Raw genomic sequence first — 18,289 nt, forward strand, 5'->3', positions numbered from 1 at the left:
CCTGTCTTCGTATGTCATTTAATTGGGGCAATTTATTCTTTTTTTTTTTTTTAAAGATTTTTTTTTTTAAGTGACCTCTACATGCAACATGGGGCTCAAACTCACAACCCTGAGATCAAGAGTCGCACACTCCACTGGCTGAGCCAGCTAGGCATGGGCCAATTTATTCTTGATAATGCATAATGGACTCAGTGGAAAAGGAATATGTAGCAATATTAATACTGCATTAGAGTCTCCCAAAGTTTCCTAAGCTTGCTAAAATAAGAAAATAGTATTTTAACCTCTGTGCGTTTCCATAAAAACCAGAAGATACTGCAAGGAAATCATTCTCCCATTCTCTTACTTAAGGAAATATATATTCAGAAAATAAGAAAAAAAGAAAAAGTTTAGTTTTTTTTTTTTTTACTGTTAGCATTCTGGTGTATTTCTTTTCATTCCTATTTTCTCTTTCTAAACTATACTTAGCTGTTTTCAAATATAGCTGTTTTGAAACCTTGCTGTAAGTTCTCTTGGTTTTTAGGAAATATTATATTTATAAAGGAAAAAAGCTCTTAATTGATCTATAATAAGCTTGAGAATTAATAGTTCCCATTGCCAACATTCTCAACCATGCCTTTCTGCCCTTCCTCATTATCAGCAAGCCCAAAGATTAACACAATTTCAAAACTAGGATGTAGTCATAGCACTTCAAAAGATCAAAATATTGTTTGGTCTATTGTTTCTATACTACCACCTCCTAGATATTTTATTATTACAAGGTGGGTTCCTCAGGAAGCAGAGATTAGAACACAATAGGTTTATGGCGGAGAATCTCACAATTAACAACTCGGGATGAGAAAGCACACAACTGGGCAGAGGAAGAAGTTGGGCATCAATGCCTCAGCCCACCCTGCAGGGGTTCTGAAGCTGGGATGATCCTTTGGAGCTGTCAAGAGGACACTTTGATCAGTGAGTAAATACAAGCCATCTGAGAAACAGTATGATCTTGGGTGAAGTGGCTGTCTTCACCTGAGGTAGTTTTCACACAGGGATGGTACCTGAAGCCTGTTTAGAAACACTTCTAGCAATTAAAGGAAAAAAATCTTTCCGTCCTAAAGAGGGATGTGAGCAGCATATCACATCTTATTTGGAAAACTATGTTGGGGCACCTGGGTGGCTCAGTCAGTTAAGCATCCAACTCGATTTTGGCTCAGGTCATGATCTCACAGTTCATGAGTTTGAGCCCCTACATCGGGCTCTACACTGATAGCATGGAGCCTGCTTGGAATTCTCTCTCTCTCCCTCTCTCTGCCCCTCCCTCCCGTGTGTTCTCTCTCAAAACAAACTTTAAAAAATAATTAAAGAAAACTATGTTAATTCCTTACTCTAACATTCTGATCTTGACTATTCCACAGCTATGATTAAGTGGAAAAACTTGCTAAGTGGAAAAGCTATGGAAAAAAGAAGGGACTTGGTTTACACAAAATTACTGAAGTCCTGAGCCTTGGTTCCTTTGTCTATAAAATGGTAATACATCTTTTGTAGGGTTACTGTGATTGTTGAATAAATATTGTTTGCAAAGGGGTTGTTATATAGTGGTAGGTCCTCAATAAATGGAAATTCCTTTTTTTTTTTTCATTTTTGGAAAGATGTTTGTTCTAACCAGCTATATTCCTTCATTATAACTTTAAGGATTTGCCTAATACCTCATAATTCTAGAGTCCAATAGCCCAAGAACACTGTCTAGTTGTAGGGCAAATTGATGGCTGCTACCCATCCATTCCCTGTTTCCTAATAGTCACAGTTTTATTCAGGTATAATCCTAGATAAAATAGGGAATCCTGACTAGGTAAAGACAATCCCTGGCTAAATTGCAAACGGAGATGTGGCATTAGATGGCCTAACCAGACTAAAGGAAAGAATATACATACTCTGATTACAACTGGCAGCCATTTTGTGACCCCAAAAGGACTCAGCCAAAGATAAGCTGACACCAAGGATAACAGAATGAACTATGAATAGAATGTTTGACTATCATTGAGTTGTTGATTGCAAAGTGTCTGGAATCACCCTGACAACTCATGAAAATAATAAACTTGCTTGTTGGGGCTCCTGGGTGGCTCAGTTTATTAAGCATCTGACTCTTGATTTCGGCTCAGGTCATGATCTCACAGCTATGAGATCAAGCCCTGCAATGGGCTCCACACTGGGCGTGGAGCCTGCTTAAGATTCTCTCTCTCTCTGAAATAAACATTTAAAAATAAGTAAACCTTGTTATTAAATTAGTTTGAGTTCATTTTACTATTACTAAACAGCCAAAAGTTCTCTGAATAGTACATCTTACTAAATCTACAAAAAAAAAAAAAAATCATGTTTACTGCCATTGTTTTTATTCTCATCTGCTTCATCCTTGAGGGCAAATTATTTTATTGTTATGTTGCATATTGCTTTATATAGATTCTAAGTCTTTGGGTTACCTTGCACCAACCTCTTTTGCATGCTTATATGCCTGGGCCCTTAAAACATATGCTTCTTTGTTCTGCATGTCTTGCTTGAATTATTCATTAACTGGCTATTGGAGCTGCTTTTCTCTTTGGTAAGACTAGGCATTCTAAGGACATTCTTCTAAGCCGACACCTCACATAGCCTAACTGTTCACATGAACTTGATAATAAATACTATCTTTCCCATAAGCCTAACATACCTTTCTCTGATAACAGAAGTGGATGTGTTTCTTTTCTTTTTGAAAACCCCTAATATTACAAGTTTATCTATAAAGTTGCTGCTTGTTTGGCTAATGCCTCCAATCCTAACTTATTGAGAGGCAGAAATAACTGGAACCAGGTCTGATTACAAGCTTTAGCTACTATGACTCTTCTTGGTACTCTGTTATTCTCATGGCCCTGTTGTCTACAATCTTATAATGAAGAGTTTTATAAAAGAGAAAATATTTCAAACACATTAAGTGATTGATTGATATAATTTTCTTCAAGGGAAAAAGGCATCTCCTTAGGTTGTCAGTCACATCAAGGGGAAAATGAAAACAAAAAGGGAAAGATTTAATGAGCCCCTCTAATAGTTTAAGCATTTGAAACTTCAGCATGTAAACTGACTTTAGATTCCAGAAATCTCATTTAAAGAAACACAGTACACCCTGGAAAATGCAATATGCAAAGCTGTTTAACATCAATTTTTTTTTTTTTAACGTTTATTTATTTTTGAGACAGAGAGAGACAGAGCATGAATGGGGGAGGGTCAGAGAGAGGGAGACACAGAATCTGAAACAGGCTCCTGGCTCTGAGCTGTCAGCACAGAGCCTGACGCGGGGCTCGAACTCACAGACCGCGAGATCATGACCTGAGTCAAAGTCGGATGCTTAACCAACTGAGCCACCCAGGCGCCCCTGACATCAACAAATTTAAGAGTCCAAACTAAAAATAAAGTATAAAAAGATGCAAATATTTCTGTCAAAGTTTAATATTATATTTTGATTAAACTGAAGAATGTTCATAAGCTCTATGTTAGTACACTTAGCTTTAAGCTTATACATTTTAAACAAGGAGGCGAGGTGATGTACATTTTTTATTCTGCATAGTTAATGTACAAAATATTCCCACTTCCCTTGAAAAACACTATAGTATCTAAAACAAACTTTGATGAACACTCAATGTTAAAAAATTTTATGACACTATATAAATTGAATAGAAGTGAACACAAATACATACTCTTTAATTTTTCAAAATGCTAAGAATATATCACAGCACTGATAATATGAAAAAAAAATTTGGATTCATTTTTAAATTCAAAATTCTTCTGGATGTTCTTCACTGAGGGGCCTTAGAGGTGAAAAGGTAATCAAGTTACCACCAAAGGAAATGTGTCTGCCATGATCTGGATGTCTCCTCTCCACCTGAGTGAATGTATTACCACAGTTTAGGCCTGGCTGGAGAATAAATTCAGAGAAGTCACTACATCACGTCTTTCACCAATTAAGTCTTCAACAATGCAATTTAATAGGTTAATTAATAACATAAATAACACGTTTTGTATATAATAATACAATTATTACTAGCACAATGAATTTGCTACTTTCCAGTAGATCTAATTTCTTTTTTTTTTTTTTTAATTTTTTTAACGTTTATTTATTTTTGAGACAGAGAGAGACAGAGCATGAACGGGGGAGGGTCAGAGAGAGGGAGACACAGAATCTGAAACAGGCTCCAGGCTCCGAGCTGTCAGCACAGAGCCCGACGCGGGGCTCGAACTCATGGACCGCGAGATCATGACCTGAGCCGAAGTCGGCCGCTTAACCGACTGAGCCACCCAGGCGCTCCGGCAGTAGATCTAATTTCAATATATACTTTTTTAATTGAAAAGGTTTATCAGGTATATATGCCTTAAAGGTGACTAGTAATATGTAAATGTACTTCAGCAGTATATGTAGGATGAATAAAATTAAGGCCATATCTTAAGCCACTTACACAGATTCCACAAGTCCTAATCCATATAACTATACTTAATAGGCTTTTTACTAATGTGATCCTGCTAGAATCTGTTTCTTTTGTTCCCCCTTGAGCCCTATTTCAGGTTCAAGTGATGCTACAGACTAATAATCTGGGTCTATAATAGATAGGTGGACCTATAAAAATATAAAATAAAAAAAGTCTAAGTTCTAATATTTATGAAAGTGGAAAAGAATTCACAGGGAGACTAAATTCTAAAGTACTAAGATTTGGGGCGCCTGGGTGGCTCAGTCGGTTAAGCACCCAACTTTGGCTCAGGTCATGATCTCACGGTCTGTGAGTTCGAGCCCCGCGTGGGGTCTGTGTTGACAGCTCAGAGCCTGGAGCCTGTTTCAGATTCTGTGTCTCCCTCTTTCTCTCTCCTCCCCCGCTCATGCTCCGTCTCTCTCTTCTCAAAAATAAACAAACGTTAAAAAAAAATAAAAAATAAAGTACTAAGATTTATCAACAAGATAATATAGAAGATAGATAACTGTGAAGCACTTTTAATCATAGTATTAGTACAAAATGAAATATTATGATACATTAATTTCCAGATTTAATTATAATATCATATATGTCAGAACCAAGCATTCGGAGTTCATATCTGGGAACAGGATTATATCAGATTTGTATAAATTGGTTTTATGCTGAAATCCCTGACTCTAAGATCAAGAAAGCACCGAGTATGGGCCATAATGATACACTTCATTCTGCTGAGACACAAGGCGGCACAGAAGCCTGAACATAAAGAGGGCATCTTTGAAAATAATGAAGGCCAACATATACAGAAGTCCTTAAGGAATTAGGGGCTTAAGGAAGCCAAGTATTTGCCAGGCTTCATGAGGTTAACAAAATTATTGTTCTTTTATCCTACATTTGCCTTAATGAATTTTTTATATTCTGAGATCAAAGATTAGCAAACCAAGACCATTTCCTGACCTATTTTAGCAGCTGGCCCTGGAAAATTTCAAGGTAAGGCTATAAACCAGGGTTGTCAACCTGGCTACACATTAGAATCACCTGATAATGGTCCTACTCCAGACTGTTGGAATAAAAATATCTGGGGGTAGGGCTGAAAACCAGTGCCGTAAACACTTAGTAAGCAAGAAAGCACTCTTTCATTCATGCCAGTGACAGCATCATGAACATGAATCAGACAGCTCTGCCTAAAGAGGAATTTACAGTTCATAAGGGAAATAGATTCCCAAAATTATAATCCATTTCAGGAATATAATATATTCATATTACACTATTAATAAGAGATTAAATGTGTGCATTGTACACCTATATCTCTATATATAAATCAGTAGGGGAGAGATGAGAGCTTTTCTAGGAAGGCTTCACAGAAGGGTCAAGGTTTAAACTAGATACAGAGGCAAGAGGTCAGCAAAAGTAAAGGCTGGGGAGCCTCTAAACAGAATACAACATAAATATAGTAATCTAAAAGAATTAAAATGAAAATAACCAATGATAACTGAAGGTAGGATAAACATTATCTTCCTAACTGTACATTTCTAAAGGCAGAAACCTTGCCTTATTTTTTCTTGCATCACTTAGAAACACCCAGCATAAGCCAAGCTACATATTAGATATATAAGTATTAAGCCAGTTTGTCATAACAAATTTGAAACATAAATGTTTTGGGAAATAAATCTTCAGAATTTGTATTAGAATATGCTATATTTTAAAGTATATAAACATGGATAACAAATGGATTTCACAGTACATGCAACAAAAACATGGAAATTTTAAATTTTTTTTTTTTTTTCCAACGTTTATTTATTTTTGGGACAGAGAGAGACAGAGCATGAACGGGGGAGGGGCAGAGAGAGAGGGAGACACAGAATCAGAAGCAGGCTCCAGGCTCTGAGCCATCAGCCCAGAGCCCAACGCGGGGCTCGAACTCACAGACAGCGAGATCGTGACCTGGCTGAAGTCGGACGCTTAACCGACTGCGCCACCCAGGCGCCCCACAACATGGAAATTTTAAACCAACTTTGCACATATACTGAAAAGTGAGTAGTACCATTTTATAAAACAAATCTAGAATATAAAGGAATTTTTCAAATTAAGTTGGAAAACTTACCGAATCAAGAAGATGGCATTCAGTAGTGAGACTTTTAGTATCAAACAGTACTGAAAAACAAAAAATAATTTTTAACTTTTAAAGAATATCCTCACAGTCAAGGGTTAGAAATGGACAACACCTGAAAAAGACAAAAAGTTCCATATATGAAATGCTATAACAAAAACATAGGTCATCTTATGCTGTGGCATTTTTTTTCCCTTAATGTTTATTTAATTTTGAGAGAGAGAGACAGAACTTGAGCAGAGGAATGGCAGAGAGAAAGGGAGACACAGAATCTGAAGCAGGCTCCAGGCTCTAAGCTGTCAGCACAGAGACCAACGCAGGCTCGAACCCACGAACCATGAGATCATGACCTGAGCTGAAGTCCGATGCTTAACCGACTGAGCCACCCAGGTGCCCCAGTGCTATGGCATTTTTAAAAATGTACTTGAATTTTTTAGTAAAATTCTTATCCTTAAATTCAGTATAAAGAGTCTTCTACAAACAAATCTCACGTTTGTGATATTAAAGGTACCATTGGGCGTCCAGGTTGGTGAATATCTGGAGATTCGGGGAGAGTGGTGCATTTGGAGGGTACAGAAGCTTTGTACCCTTTCCCCATACCTTGCCCTATGCATCTCTTTCACATGGCTATTCCTGAGTTACATCCTTTTATAATAAACAGGTAATAAACCAAAGTTTAGGGGATTAAAAAAAACAAGGTACCTGAAAGATGCTAGCTGGAGTACATGAAATGTCTGGCCAAGGTTATGTTTATTTTGCTTTAGGCCCCAGCCAGAAAAACACCATTGAGTAGCAGATGAAAACAGCAGGTGAAACTATCGCACATTATACTATAACAAAAATACAAGAGCCATTTCGTATTGCAGAACAATCATAACAAAGTAGATAGGAAAAAGGCAATATGGAAGAAAAATAGGGCATTCTGAAGAAAGGTTTGAGGATGTGCGTTGAAAAGGACGTGAAGTAAAAAAATAATAAACTTCAGGGAATTTCTCTGAGTCTGCACAAACAATGAAGACTGCAAATAGGTCTGATGCAAAATGCTACTTAGTTCCAACATGGATTAGTTTTTAATAGGTCTACTTCAAAAGGTTTGAGGTGTAGAGTGGGATTCTACAACACATACTAATTCTCATAAGGTATTTACTATGAATGTCCAGTTTTTCAACACTTATTCTTAGAAACTGGTACCCTGAAGTATTTACGATAATCTGTGTATTAGTCCAAATTCATTTATTTAACAAAGTGTCATCTAAATATATTTAAAAGACCTCACCTGACTGAGAAATTTTAGTTTCCTCTTCCTGTAAGATATTATTTTGTGATGCTGTATTTTTTTCAGGGCTGCTCATTAAAACATCCTGTGCTGTAACTGAAGAATTTAGTTCCATTCCTTCCACATCATCTGAAATTTCTTCCTTTTTGTTATCACTAATATCATCTCTCACTTCACCAGCAGGTAGAGGCAAACTCATTCTTTCACTGGGTAAACGATCCATCTCAAAGCTTATCTTGTTTGTACCCTGGAAGTAAAAAAATACTTTTACATTTAATTACCAAAAATTGGAACAAATAGAAAAAGTTTTGTTGCTATTCAAAATAAAAACAGAAGAATGACATTTGGAACATAGGCTAAAGAACATTGTAAATCCCACTATGTTGCTTCTTGAACAATTAGTTCAAAGAATATTATAGCAACAGTATGATTGAAGGAAACTTTCTCAGCAAGTGTCTATGATACTCCAATTTAGTGACTTGCAAACATTTTTTTGTTCAGGGCCAGATGATAAGTATGTTAGGCTTTGTGAACCACAGAATCTCTGCCACAACTACTCAACTCTACCGCTGTACTGTGAAAGTAGCCAGATATAATATGTAAGTGTGGTTGGGTTATAATAAAACTTTATTTACAATAATAATTTTGATGGCAGTTAAAGAACACAAAATGGCACTATAGTTTCAAACAAGCCAAAGGTCTTTAAAACAAGAATTATCATTTTATATGACTGATTTAGATTTAGATTTCCAGAATGGAAATTCTGGGAGTGGTTTACGGAGTTACTATACATAATGACATAAACTGCTATCTACTACACTGGAATCGAACTTACATAATTTACTTCGATTAAATCTTGTAATCCAGGACACGGAGTATCTTCTATGCTGTTCCAAAAAAAAGAAAAAAGCAGCACTGTAATCAGATAATTAAACACACTGCTATCTTTTTACTTGTGTTTTGATATTGTCCCTCATGAGTCAAAGATGGATCCGGTCCAAGATCAGACCTGGTCCAAATAGGCTAGTTGTGGACCACAGCTACAAGCAGGATGGCCACAAAAACCAGAAAGCTCACAGCCAGTTACCATGCTGTTCAGTCCACCAGCAATCTTTTGAACCTCAGTCAAATCGAGAGCTACACACATACTAGAGAAAGGTTAGAATAAAGCCAACTCCTGGGAGTGTGGAAGCAACAACTCAGTTACCTATAGCTGGAGTTGGCTACATTCACTTGTTCGCTACAGCATAATATATTCCAATCTCAAAGTTCATAACTTGTATTCATTAGAAATATCTGTCTCAACCTCTTGCAAGTCATTTTTTAAAAAAAAATCCTGTTTTTCCAGTTTTCAACTTCATGTTGCCTTCACCTCACAAAGTTGTTTATGTGTAAGTTGCTCTTTCAGGATTATTTTTGGGAATTAAGTAAAAGATTTTTTAAAGAGTACTTGTATTATACTTAAATACAATTATGGACCTTCTCAGCACAAGATTAAACTAGAGATATATAAAGCAAAGTAACTTGCATTTAAGAAATGACAATAAATTGGTATTTTATAACCCAGATTTCTAGAATATTTAGTTCCCACAAAGGTTAAATATACCTTGGTTTATACTAAAAATTAGAAATCTTAAAATATGTTCCATGAAATATTTAAGAGCAAAAACTTTCATTTGTTTCCTCTACTTCAATTCGTAGGTGTTCTTTATTTTACTTTTTTGACAGCCTTCTCTGCTGTGATGGCTAAGTATTCAATGCTATCCCGTCTCCAGATTAATAATAAATCCAATAGTCCTCTCTTGGCTCCAGATGATAATTTTATTTCCTACTTACCTTAAAGTATCTTTTTTTCCTATCAGATTTCTGGTATCTTTATGTTCCACCAACAAGGACTGTATAGATAATTTTGATGCATTTGTAGCAGAAAGAATACAGGGAGCATCCAATTTTACCAATTATAAGCTGAATTTGGGTAAGTTACTAACTTTTCAAGTTACTAACTTGAAAAATGGAGATCTAATACCTCACAGGGTTGTTTTGAGAATTAAATGAGATAATACATGTTAATAACCTAGAACCATGTCTAGCCCATAATTCTTCAGTACACATTAGCTCTCCCTTATTTATGCTCTGTTATCTGTCAAGATAGCAATCTCAAGGTACTTTCTATAGAAAGTACAAAAGTGCCTACCTCTCAAGGACCCTGTAGGGAGGCATCAAACACTGCTGTTTTGTAAATGATGAAAATGAAGCTAAGTGAGTTAACTTATCCCGAAGTTTCACAGCTAGTATGTATGCCATAGAGCTGGTTTTGAGCTCAGATTTATCAAGCACCAAAGCCACAATGTGTTTAACACCAAAGGACACTGTATTGTTTCCTTTCTTCTTAGTTCTGCAGAATTTATTCTGCCCATCTAAATATAACCAATTACCGATCAGAAATTGTAAGCCTTAGTTCCCTCATTTAGGAAACAGAAGTATTTTCTATATGTCACAGGGTCATTGTGAAATCTAATAAAAAATACAGGTCTTGCATATTTTACCAGGTTAACAATCTGAAATGATATTTAATGTCAGCATCTGTTATAGTCTAGATAATAACACATGAAGGAATACCTGTTTTTAGGAATAGTTGAAAGTAAAGTCTCCTTATCAACATGTCCACATGTGGTACTTGAAGGATCAGGATTCTGTGGTGACACAGTTTGTCTCAGAACGCCCATCTTAGACCTGTTCTCAGACACAGCTTTGCTGACAGACTTAGGTGTCCTAAGTCTTTGAGAAAGACGTTCAGAAGAGATAGAAAGTCCTAGAAGATGAAAGAAATCATCTCAATACCAAAAAGTTCCTTCATTCACTTTTCATTACAACAAGGAAGACAGTGCAAGTTCTTCCTATTACCCTACCAACTAGCCTCCTTCTCCAGTAAAATGTCTGTTAAAGACAAATGCCTGGGACTTTCAGTTAAAGATAGTACTGAACACACACATTAGATTCTGTTTCTTCTTGACATCCCACTACTTGATGCAGTAACAGAGATCATCTTAAAAGGCAGAATGTCACAAGGACAAAGAATCTTTTTTTTTTTTTTAAACTCAGTGGCTTTTTAAACCTGAAATACAATTTTCCAGGACAAAGGGAACTAAGAGAGACAACAATAGTCAGAAAAATTCAGAAGCTGTAATGTAGATGAGTGAGTAGGATATTACTTACTAGACCCAAGAAAATAAATCCTAAGTCACAGTCAGGAAAGAGGAGAATCAACCCAATTTATACCATAACACCCCTCAAAACAACTGGTGGCCTCAAGTATCTCTGAAAGCAGAGATGAAAATGGAGCTAAAAACAGGAAAAACAAAGTCAGTTTAAAGAACAAGTGGAATCCTTTCCTTATTCTGCACAGGTAGTCAACATGCTCCTTGCCACCACCCAAACCAGAAAAAGAGAGGGTTATTTCCTGAAAAAGGTGGAACAGAAGGTCTCTGAGTTAGGGGATACCAGGTAAGGTTGAGATGGGGACTATGTGGAAAAAGGGGATCTGGTGAGTATTTACAAACTATTGAGACATTCAGTTTTTTCCTCCCACCTGGCCCCTGAAAGGCTGGTAGCCAGAATTCTATCTTCTAGGCAGCAGACTGAAAGAGTCTTCTCTGGGAAATCTGACTAGCACATGAGAATGGACTTCAATATAGTGATGTGTAGGGTCCCAGTGTTATGGTACAGCTAAATCACATGACAGTAAAGACCACATCACCCAAGTGCTGCTGTGCAGAGACCCACTCTTAACCACAAGCAGGCAGTCAATGATCGCCAGACACCCAAGGAAAGCCTCTAATATGAGAGATGGAAACCAAAACCAAACAGACAATGGGCACCTGGGTGGCTCAGTCGGTTAAGCACCCGACTTTGGTTCAGGTCATAATCTTGTAGCTGGTAGGTTCCAGCCCCACATCCAGCTGTGCTGACAGCTCAGAGTCTGGAGCCTGCTTCAGATTCTGTGTCTCCCTCTCTTTCTGCCCCTCCCCTGCTCACACTGTTTCTCTCTTTCTCTCTAAAAAATAAATCATAAAAAAAAAAAAACCAAAACCAAAACCAAAAACAAAAGAAAACACCCTAAACAGACAAAAGTATCTTGGAACAAATACTGACTCTACAGGGGAATGAAAACATAAAAGCTATCATTAACATCCTCAGAAAGGTAAGACAATACACTTACCAAACCAGTACAGAACGTTATAAAATGGAACATTCCAAGAATGAGAAAGAGCTCTTGGGAATTTAAACCATGAGAGGAAAACAAGACAAAACAAAGCATACCACCATGAGAGCCAATACGAAAGTTGAGGAAATCCAGGAAGTAGAAAATGGCAAGTACAGGAAAAATTATAAAAATAGCCTATTTTCCAGGAAAAAAATAAAATAGGTATTTCTGAAAGAAAGATCCAAGATAACCAAGGAGAGTAAATCATAGCAACAATTCAAGAAAAAAAAATCTATATCTTGTTCAGAGGGAGGGCTTCAAACAACTCAAGATTCCAAGACTCCTGTAAGAACTAAAAGTGGCTGTCCCTAGGGAGAAACAAATGGGATGAGAGGGGCTTTTGGGGGGACTTCTGTAACAGGCCTCATATGAACTAAGTGCTCTGTAAATAAAACTCAATTTTAACAAGATAGTGTTGGGCCATGAACCTTAATCTCCCCAGTCAGAAGTGCCACACTGGGTCCATGAAAGAACAGACAGTGATGAGTTCATAGTAATGGAAACTAGTAGGATCCTCAGGAAGTTAGTGGCAAGGAGCCACGTTACTAGCAGGAGGCAATTCCTGGGTGGAAGTGAAGCTGCTTAGAGTAAAGCAAACAAGCCAGACCACACCAGGTATGATACCTAAATTGACAGGAAGATTATAATATACTTGAGGTGATAAATTTACATTTTAATGTAAGTATCAGATAACAGCTCAAGCTTATTTTCAGAAAACTTCCCAGTAGACACAGTTAAATAGGGAAAAAAACATCCCTTCAGCTGATTAGTACTTGAAGAGGATTTGGACCCTTTCTCCCTGAAAACAAACATCTATGGGCACCTGGGTGGCTCAGTCAGTTAAGCATCCAACTCTTGATTTCAGCTCAAGTCATGATCTTAGGGTTGTGAAACTGAGCCTCATGTACGGCTCTGCACTGACAGTGAGGGGCTGGCTTGGGATTCTCTCTCTCTCTCTCTCTCTCTGCCCCTCCCCTGCTCTCTCTCTCTCTTTCAAAATAAACAAACATTAAAACAAACATCTAGCACTTAAAGCACTGATACAAGTTTATACTGAGATTTACAGATTACTTCAGCTATGACCTCTCGTTACATGATGTATATATAAATAATTCCAATCTAGATACATAAATTCAATCTAATAAAGATAGCCTATGGGGCGATTGGGTGGCTCAACTGGTTGAGCAACCGACTCTTGATTTAGGCTCAGGTCATAAGCTCACAGCTAGTGAGTTTGAACCCTGCATCTGGCTCTGTGCTAACAGCGCAGAGCCTGCTTGGGATTCTCTCTCATTCTCTCTCTCCCTCCTGTGCTCACACATTCTGTCTCTCTCTCTCAAAATAAAGAAACTTACAGAAGACCATGGGGGAGGGGAAGGAAAAAAAAAAAGCTAGAGAGGGAGAGAGCCAAACCATAAGAGACTCTTAAAAACGGAGAATAAACTGAGGGTTGATGGGGGGTGGGAGGGAGGGGTGGGTGGCATTGAGGAAGGCACCTGTTGGGATGAGCACTGGGTGTTGTATGGAAACCAATTTGACAATAAATTTCATATTAAAAAAAAAAAAGTTTAAAGATAGCGTATGAAAAATAGCTATTGGGGGTGCCTGGGTGGTTCAGTCCATTGAGTGACTGACTTTGGCTGAGGTCATGATCTCACAGTTCATGAGTTCAAGCCACACTGTCAGTGTGGAGCCTGCCTGGGATTCTCTCTCTCTCCCCCTCTTTCTGCCCCTCCCCCACTCACATGAGCATGCTTTCTCTCTCTAATAAATAAAAACTTAAAAAAAAATAGCTATTAAAAATTGTAAAAGAAAATCATAAGATCAGAGTTAGAAATCAGTTAGAAAATCATAAGAATGGTTTCCTAAAGTATTAAAAGCTGGTTTCACTGGAATGCTTTTAAATTAGGAAATTAGTACATTTATTGTATTTCATAAAATCTGAGCAAAAGTTTTAATACAAATGAAAATTAAACCAAACCCATTTTCCAATGAAGCACACACAGTTGTGCTTCATTTTAAAGCACAACTAAAGAAGTATGATGATTTTAATGCCTAAGATGCTTTGCATCTTAAATTCTAATCCAACTAACCTGAAGAAAATTACCTAACTTCTCATGTTTTTATCATGTCCCTTACCACTTGGGATCCTGTGACCTACTCCACAGGATTGTGGGGTTAAGTGGTAATAACTGATGTGAAATCACTTAGGAAACACAAAATCCATTTTAGAAGATTGGTCACACTTAAAGTAATCTAATCATACACATCACAATGTGCCTTGCATGGGTTTGTGAGAGCATAGTCTATCTTCCAGACCCACAGACAGTTTATAGGCCTTCGTGTGAAAACTACTTTATACCTCTTATACAAGCTCCCATCTAACCCAAATATTTCTCTCAAGGAGTCTTAGCAAAATATCTAACCTGAGAAGGATTTAACGGGACTTTCAATTCTGAAAAATCCAGCATCAAACACTATTGTATCAACTTCCTTTGGCATTACAGAGGCCGCTGCCTCCACATGTTCTTCCTTCTTCATTCTCTCTCTCATTGCATTTTTTATGGCAGCTAGGCGATTTCTAGCTGCAATTCTTCCATCATCCTCTTTGGATTTACTTGCTACACCTGAGACAACTTTTTTCTGCAAAGAGAAATTATGACATTTATTAAAGCTACTCATTATCATCTTACAAGAAAAACAAAGCATGCATAGCTATTTAACACATTTGGGGTGCCTGGGTGGCTCAGTCAGTTGAGCGTCGGACTCGATTTCAGCTCTGGTGCCAGGGGTCAAAAGGTAAAGGACAAAGTCCCTGCTCTCGAGGAGCTCACAGCTTAAGGGAAGGGCTCGATGTGGACATTAAAAAGAATAAATGTCATGATACAGACAAAATCAGACAACTGTAAGAGAATACCAGGCTATCACCTAAATCAATCCTAAGAGTCATCCAGAAAGGCTTATAGGAAGTAGCACTGAGCTGGAATCACAGCCAGGCTACAAGACCAGGCGAAGAAAGGGCTAGAACATGCAAAAAATAGCATGTTTGCAAAGCCAGAAGTGAAAGAAAGCATAGCACAGCTGGGAGGTAACAACAGATAGATTTTAAAATCCCTTGCATGTAACCATTTTAAAGAGCCACATTTATACAGAGGACAAAGAAATAGAGTTTATCGATGACTTTTAATCAGGAGATTAACATTATCGGCTTTGTGTTTCGAAAGGTCATTCTGTCTATAGCCTGGAGAATGGAGAACTGACTGGAGGTTACAAGTCAGTTAGGAAGGAGACTATTGCACCGATACTGGGTAAAGATGATAGTAATTAGATTAAGGAGGAGAAATGGAAAAGCCATGAATGGCTTCAAGAGATATGTTAAGGGGGAGAACTGAGAGGACTTAGCAATCTATTGGATGTGTGGAGGGTAGAGATGGTGAAATAGAGAAAGGACTAAAGAAGATACCTCAGACACCTAGTGGGAATATCATTCTCTGAGACAGAAATATCAATGTGTGTGCAGATGACTTCAGTTTGGGACTTTTTTTTTTTTAATCGTTTTAATGTTTAGTTTTGAGAGAGAGAGAGACACACACAGAGTGCAAATGGGGGAGGGGCAGAGAGAGAGGCACAGAATCTGAAGCAGGCTGCAGGCTCTGAGCTGTCAGCACAGAGCCTGATGTGGGGCTCAAACCCATGAACCGTGAGATCATGACCTGAGCTGAAGTCGGACGCTTAAGTGACTGAATCACCCAGGTGCCCCGAGGCATACTGATTTTAAGTTTTATGGAGCCAGGATATATAGAGGTAGAGCTTAGCAGTACATGTGTTTTGAAATACAGATTTGGGACTCATCACAGGATGGGGAAGATTGCACAGAAAAAATGTGGAAGGAAAGAAGAGAGTTGAGGTAGGAATAAGAGTATCACAAACATTTAAGGGATAAATGGAAAAACAAACATACAAACATGACTGAAAATGGGCACAGAGACAGGAGGAAAAATTAGAATATAATTTCAAGAAAGAGGGAATCAACTGTATTTAATCCTGCAGAAGGATTAGATTTTATAATTAAGTAAGTATCTAATAACTCAGCAACTAGAGAATCAATACCCCTGGTGATAACTGTTCTGGAGGCATCAAGAAGGGTGAAGTTGACTTGCAGTGAGTTGGAGAGATAAGTGAGGACCAAAACAGTAACCGCAGAGTACAGACAACTTTTCCAGGAAACTTGTCTGTGATTCGGAGATGGGAACATCACAGGTTTAAGGGTTTTTTTAATGTAAGCAAAGCTAAGACCCTCAAACATGTCTAAAAGCTGATAGAAAAGAGAGAGGAAGAGAGGAAAAAAAGGCTAATTGATGGAATGACAGATCGATGAGTAAGTAAGAGGGAAGAGGATCAAAGTATAGGTATTAATTTTACTTTATTTGTTTGATAATCTTAATAGTAGCCTGTAAAATAGAGTAAGAGGAGAGAGACACCTGGTGATAAGGGACAGAATTACAAGGCTCTGATATAACGCTATCTGCAGCACTGATGATGTTCATGTTTCCAGGACTGAGTACTCAATAAGAAATACCCATGGTAGCTTCAAATTGTCCCAGCATTTTTCACTGTTTAGCAGATTTGAAATTCATTCAATTAATTTAGTCACTGTCCTCAGCGTCCTTGTCATGAGACTTCATTAGTCAAATAATTTGGTAATAAATTCTTTTAAATTCTTATTTATTTATTTTTGAGAGAGACAGAGAGAGCATGTACACGTGTGCAAATACGAGCAGAGGAGGGGCAGAGAGAAAGGGAGAGAGAGTCCCAAGCAGGTTCCACACTCAGCTCGGAGTCTGACGGGACTTGATCTCATGACCATGAGATCATGACCTGAGCTGAAATCAAGGGTTGGACACTTAACAGACTAAGCCATCCAGGTACCCCTGTAACAGGTTCTTTTAATTCTCTACTATCTTAAGTCCCTAAGATAGGATTTAAAACAGACATTTTATTTGGGTTACATAAGAATAAAGTACTAAACTAGAAACCTAATTCTATAACCAAAGGTATTCTTCTAAAATATAAAGAGGGGTGTCTGGGTAGCTCAGTTGGTTAAGCACATCTGACTCTTGATTTCGGCTCAGGTCATGATCTCATGGTGGTGAGATCGAGCCCCTCGTTGGGCTCTGCACTGGGCATACAGCCTGCTTGGAATTCTCTCTCTCCCTCTCTCCCTCCCCCGCTTGTGCACATGTGCATGCGCACACTCTCTCTCAAAACAAATACAACTAAATAAAAATAAAATGTAAAGAAACACTGGCAATGCTCTAAGGTGGTTTGAGAAGTATCCATTTGACCAGAAACTCTGAGTTCAAAACATTACTAGAAAAAAAAAGTACTACAAATAGAGAAGAATGGAATCTTTCACATTAACAAAGCAAATTTTAGAGAAAATAGGAAAATTTACAAGATAAAGCATAGGGAAGAAGACAGATGTTCTAAAGAGCCATTGTCCCTCTTTCCTATTTAAAAACTATTTCATTTTGAAATAGAGCACACAAAAGAATATATAAAAACAAAGAGATGGCATAGCCTACTGATTAAGAATATGGATTCTGGAAAGAGAAGCCTGGCCGTGAAACATAGCTCCGCATTTGGCAAGTGATTTAATCTTTCTGGACATGAGGTTTTTCAACTGTAGCTTGGGGAGAACAGAGCCTACTTCACAGGACTGTTGTGATGATTAAATGAGCTTATACACATAAAATACCTAGAACAATACTTGGCACACACTAAGCATTATATCAATCATGTAGTACTCCTGTTATTATTAGAACAAAATGGATGTTTTACAACAAAATGTACAGTTTGAAGTGTAAAACAAACATGAAGGGGTGCCTGAATGGCTCATTCAGTTGAGTGGCCAACTCCTGATTTCAGCTCAGGTCATGATCTCACAGTATGTGGGTTTGAGCCCTGCATCTGGCTCTGTGCTGACAGTAAGGACCTTGCCTGGGATTCTCTCTCCTTCTCTCTCTGCCCCTTCCCCAATCATGCTGTCTTGCTCTCTTTCTCTAAATAACAAATAAACTTTAAAAATATATTTAAAACAAACAAACATGCATATACCCACTATTTGGTAACTTAGAAGCCCTTTGCGTGTCCCCATTCAATTATAGCCCCTA

At 37.7% G+C, this 18,289-nt stretch overlaps 1 protein-coding gene across 3 annotated transcripts in view; it reads right to left on the reverse strand.

Annotated features, from left to right (window-relative positions):
* Nucleotides 1-3,548: 3,548 nt before the first annotated feature.
* The window catches only part of DLGAP5 (DLG associated protein 5), a 39,865-nt gene continuing 25,124 nt past the window's right edge, over nt 3,549-18,289 (reverse strand). Inside the window, exons 14-19 of one of the 3 annotated variants that reach the window (XM_027065762.2) lie at nt 14,543-14,759; nt 10,472-10,664; nt 8,688-8,739; nt 7,853-8,099; nt 6,571-6,620; nt 3,549-3,889 (exon numbers count right to left, since the gene is read on the reverse strand). In XM_027065762.2, the coding sequence (XP_026921563.1) occupies nt 3,782-3,889; nt 6,571-6,620; nt 7,853-8,099; nt 8,688-8,739; nt 10,472-10,664; nt 14,543-14,759 (867 nt within the window). In that variant the 3' untranslated portion in view covers nt 3,549-3,781. Of the gene's footprint in view, nt 3,923-6,570; nt 6,621-7,852; nt 8,100-8,687; nt 8,740-10,471; nt 10,665-14,542; nt 14,760-18,289 lie in introns of all 3 variants that reach the window. The other 2 variants (XM_015082567.3, XM_027065764.2) reach the window with 2 other exon arrangements.

This window comes from Acinonyx jubatus, chromosome B3, assembly GCF_027475565.1.
Source record: "Acinonyx jubatus isolate Ajub_Pintada_27869175 chromosome B3, VMU_Ajub_asm_v1.0, whole genome shotgun sequence".
NCBI lineage: Eukaryota > Metazoa > Chordata > Mammalia > Carnivora > Felidae > Acinonyx > Acinonyx jubatus.